The sequence below is a fragment of the Cyprinodon variegatus genome, unplaced genomic scaffold, assembly GCF_000732505.1.
Source record: "Cyprinodon variegatus isolate N-32 unplaced genomic scaffold, C_variegatus-1.0 Scaffold554, whole genome shotgun sequence".
NCBI lineage: Eukaryota > Metazoa > Chordata > Actinopteri > Cyprinodontiformes > Cyprinodontidae > Cyprinodon > Cyprinodon variegatus.
The window spans coordinates 27,878-31,624 of record NW_015151007.1 but is presented as its reverse complement, the minus strand read 5'-3'; the positions used below and the strand labels follow the sequence as shown (position 1 = coordinate 31,624).

Here is a 3,747-nt window from a genome sequence, read left to right as displayed (position 1 = left end):
AACAGCAGAGATGTAAAGAATGAACGGAGCTTCCTGGGAGCAGTGGTGCTTCTAAAGCTGCTGGGAGGAAGGATCTGTGATGGCGCAGCAGTGCTTCATCCTGGAGGAACGCTGCATCTCCTGAAGCTCTGATGCAGCCGACCCTGGACCGAGGAGTCCTGCTGCTGCAGCAGATCTATACTGGTTCAGGTAGAGAAGAACCCAAACACGCAGGACAGCAGCATGGACTTCATGGACTCCTGGACTTCCTGGAATCCCGACCTCATGGAGTTCTGGACTTCATGGAGTCCTGACCTTCATGGACTCCTGGACTTCCTGGAGTCCTGGACTTCCTGGAGTCCTGACTTTCATGGAGTCCCGGACTTCCTGGAGCCTTGACCTTCATGGAGTCCCAGATTTCCTTGAGTCCTGACTTTCATGGAATCCTGGACTTCCTGGAGTCCTGACCTTCATGAAGTCCCAGACTTCATGGAGACCTGACCTTGATGGACTCCCAGATCTCATGGAGACCTGACCTCATGGAGTCCTGGACTTCCTGGAATCCCGACCTCATGGAGTTCTGGACTTCCTGGAGTCCTGACCTACATGGAATCCTGGACTTTCTGGAGTCCTGACCTTCATAGAGTCCTGACCTTCATGGAGTCCTGACCTTCATGGAGTCCTCATGGAGCTGCAGAAGGACAACCATCAGAGGTTTTCTGCTCATCTGATCAGATTTCTTGTTTCCAAAGCAAAGCAGGAAACATCAGATAAAAAGGGATGACTTCACAGACTCCAGCGCCTCAGGGGTACGGAGTCATCAGAACTTCTTCCTCACATGTCAGCACCACCGCTGCTGGCTCCAGGTTCTTCTCAGAGACCCATGGTCTGGTGCAGCTCAGACCGAAGGAAGAAACCTGGGCCCGTTTTCAGCTGTTGGCTCAAACACTGGGATCAGAACTCCTCCTCTCTCTGCAGAGCGTGACTGAACTCCTCAGAGTTCATCTTTCTTCACTTTTCCAGATGTTCTGTGTTGTTTGTAATGCCTGCTGTCACACATCCAGAGGTTAGGAACACAGAACCAGAGAGCCCAAACTTTTACACTTAAATCATCTTGTTCCATCTGCAAAGTGTCTAAATTCTTCCTCACTTCAAGAAAAAACGCATTTATTTGAAGATAAAAATGACTTAGATTTACATTTTTTACAGTGTGGATCAGGTTTTAGAAACGATTCTCCATCCTGGAGGAAAACCCAGACATTTCCCCAGATCCTCCTGATGAACTGTTCTCTAATCAGAGGTTCTGAATCTGCCCCTCAGCCGGTAATGAAGGGCTGGTTATCCTCGCAGCAGTGTGTCACAGTTAGCTTGTCGCAGGTATGACGCAGATATTTTGATTTTATGCCCACTTTTGAAGCGTGGTCTGCACTGTTATTCCACGCCACAACGCCAGAGGAACAGTCAAGAACTAGCTAGGATTGTGGGTGTCTGTGTGTCGGTTTGACGTGTCTGTGGAGGGGGGGGCATATATGCTTTAACTGCGACACGCATGCAGACCTCCTGGTTTCTGAGCATAAACCAGACTTAATGCATGACAGCAACGTGAACTTATCTGGGTCGCCGTCGGCGGCCTGAGGAACTCTGAGGACGTTTGGGAAACCAGGTTCCTCTACAGGTTCTAGAGACATGGAGCTTCAATCAAGGTTTAACTGATTTTATTATCATCAGGGACAAACTGTTTTCAGCTTCAGACATTTCAGTAGGTCATGGAAGGTCCTGGAAGGTCCTGGAGCCGCCTGCTGGTCGCCATGATGATCTGCAGTGTGAGCGCAGACCTCAGCCAGCTCCATCTCCTGCTGGTAGAAGGTTTGCTCTGAGAGGGCGGAGTGAAAGGAGGCGCCGCTGTCAGAACTAGAGGAGCTGGTCTGGCTCCTTTGGGTCACGTTTGCTTCACTGACAGCAGAAAGGGTGGGAAACCAGATGTTCAGATCTTTAAACGCCTCCAGAACAGAAGAACCTTAAAGATGTTGGAGTTCTACCTGAGCCCAGAGTCAGAGCGAGAGCTACCAACCCTGCTGCGATCGCTCGGTACCATCGGGTCGCTGCTGCCAGAAGGTTCCTTACGGTCCTGGTCAGCCAGGGGGGGCGGGTTCTGGGCGGCGGAGCAAAGATCCAGCTGCTCATCGTCACTGGAGTCTCTGAGAGGAACAAGAAGAAGAAGTTCTTTCAGAACCTGAAGTTCTGACCCAGCCGTGGCTCCAGAGCCCGATCAGACGGTTCTGAATCTTTGGTTCTGGACTTTTCCCATGTGTTCAGCTGGAACCCGTCTGAAACATGCAGGTCCTTTAAGTTCTGCATCCAGAAGGATCTGCTTTTGGGTCACATGACGTCCAGAGCGGATCAGAGCCTCTGTTGGGTTTCTGGTTCTGAGGGAAACTCACAGCTCCTCCTCCACGTCTTCCAGGAAGGTCAGAGGTCGCGTGCAGACGATGCAGACGTTCCCCAGGCTGAGGAAACATGGCCGACAGAACACGCCTGCAACGTGGAACAGAGAGCAAGTCAGACTGCAGCAGATCGGATCTATAATCTATATTTCTATGTTTTTTAGGGAACACGAGGCATTAAAGTGTAATAATTGTTTAAGAGGCATCACAGATTAACCTGACGATGCTGCCACCTGTGGCCAACACACAGAACTGCAGCCTCTTCTGCTCGTCGCTCCTACTTTTTTAAAGTTTTAACTTTTTTCAGCCTATGTGGAGTTACCGTCGCTGTCTGAGTTAAGCTGGATGCTGGTCTCTTCTGAGTACCCAGAAAATCCACCTGGATCATAACGCTTCGTTTGTTTGCTAGGTTTGATCGTTCAACATGGACGCCCTGGAATGCAGGGTTGCAAACTTAGCGCCTTTGTCGCTAAATTTAGCGCCTTTTCAGCCTCCCTCTCTCTCTCTCCCTCTGCTGTCGCCCCTCAGGCTACCTGAGCTGCAGCTAGGTTGGCCAGATGTCCTGCTTTAGGCTAGACAGTCTGGATTTTCATTGCATTGTCCGGCGTCCGCACCGCATCCAGCTAAACATGTATTTTTCTTCTTTTATGAGCCAAGAAGCTTGAAGGGCAGGTTTTTCCATATCTGCTGGGCTGCAGCCAAATATCCAATCATAGAATGTAAAAAAAATACATAGACTATCTGGTCTAACAGATGATTGGCTAAAAAAGCTGGTCTAACACCCCACCCCCGCTGCCAGCTGCGTGTCTGGTGACACCATCATAATAGTTTGGTGCTGATGATGTCACCAGAGCGAGGAACTAGAAGAACGGAACCGACCCAACTGGAGGAGGAAACTAAACCAGCTCACAGTAGAAAAACCGACAGTGTTTGTTTTCAGGTTCTGAAGAACCTGGGCTCATATTGATCCAATGACGGATCCTCTGGGTCGGGCCTCTTCTGGGGTTCTAACCTGTTTTAACGGACCAATAAGACCACGGCTGCTGTTTGCTACCTGAACACCGCCGGACGTTACAGACAATGGTGTCATCGTCCTTCTTCCTCACAGCCTCACCGCAGCCCAGACAGGTGAGAGAAGAGGTCCGGTCCAGTAGGCGGGACAAAAAGCGTCCTCCTGGTGTCCTGATGAAAGCAGATCAGATGAGAGACAGAAAGTGAAGCGATGGTTCATGACAAGCAGGGGGCCTCAAGGAGACAAACGCTGGGTCACTAAAATTAGTGTCCCTGATCTGACCAGTGATGACATGTTTAGCCGCATGTCGTC

At 50.3% G+C, this 3,747-nt stretch overlaps 1 protein-coding gene across 1 annotated transcript in view; it reads right to left on the bottom strand.

Annotated features, from left to right (window-relative positions):
* Positions 1 to 1,589: 1,589 nt before the first annotated feature.
* Positions 1,590 to 3,747, bottom strand: part of LOC107095527 (DC-STAMP domain-containing protein 2-like) — a 23,484-nt gene continuing 21,326 nt past the window's right edge. Inside the window, exons 12-15 of the mRNA XM_015391659.1 lie at positions 3,478 to 3,605; positions 2,421 to 2,514; positions 2,019 to 2,177; positions 1,590 to 1,932 (exon numbers count right to left, since the gene is read on the bottom strand). Coding sequence (XP_015247145.1) covers positions 1,704 to 1,932; positions 2,019 to 2,177; positions 2,421 to 2,514; positions 3,478 to 3,605 — 610 coding nt within the window. The 3' untranslated portion in view covers positions 1,590 to 1,703. The remainder of the gene's footprint in view (positions 1,933 to 2,018; positions 2,178 to 2,420; positions 2,515 to 3,477; positions 3,606 to 3,747) is intronic.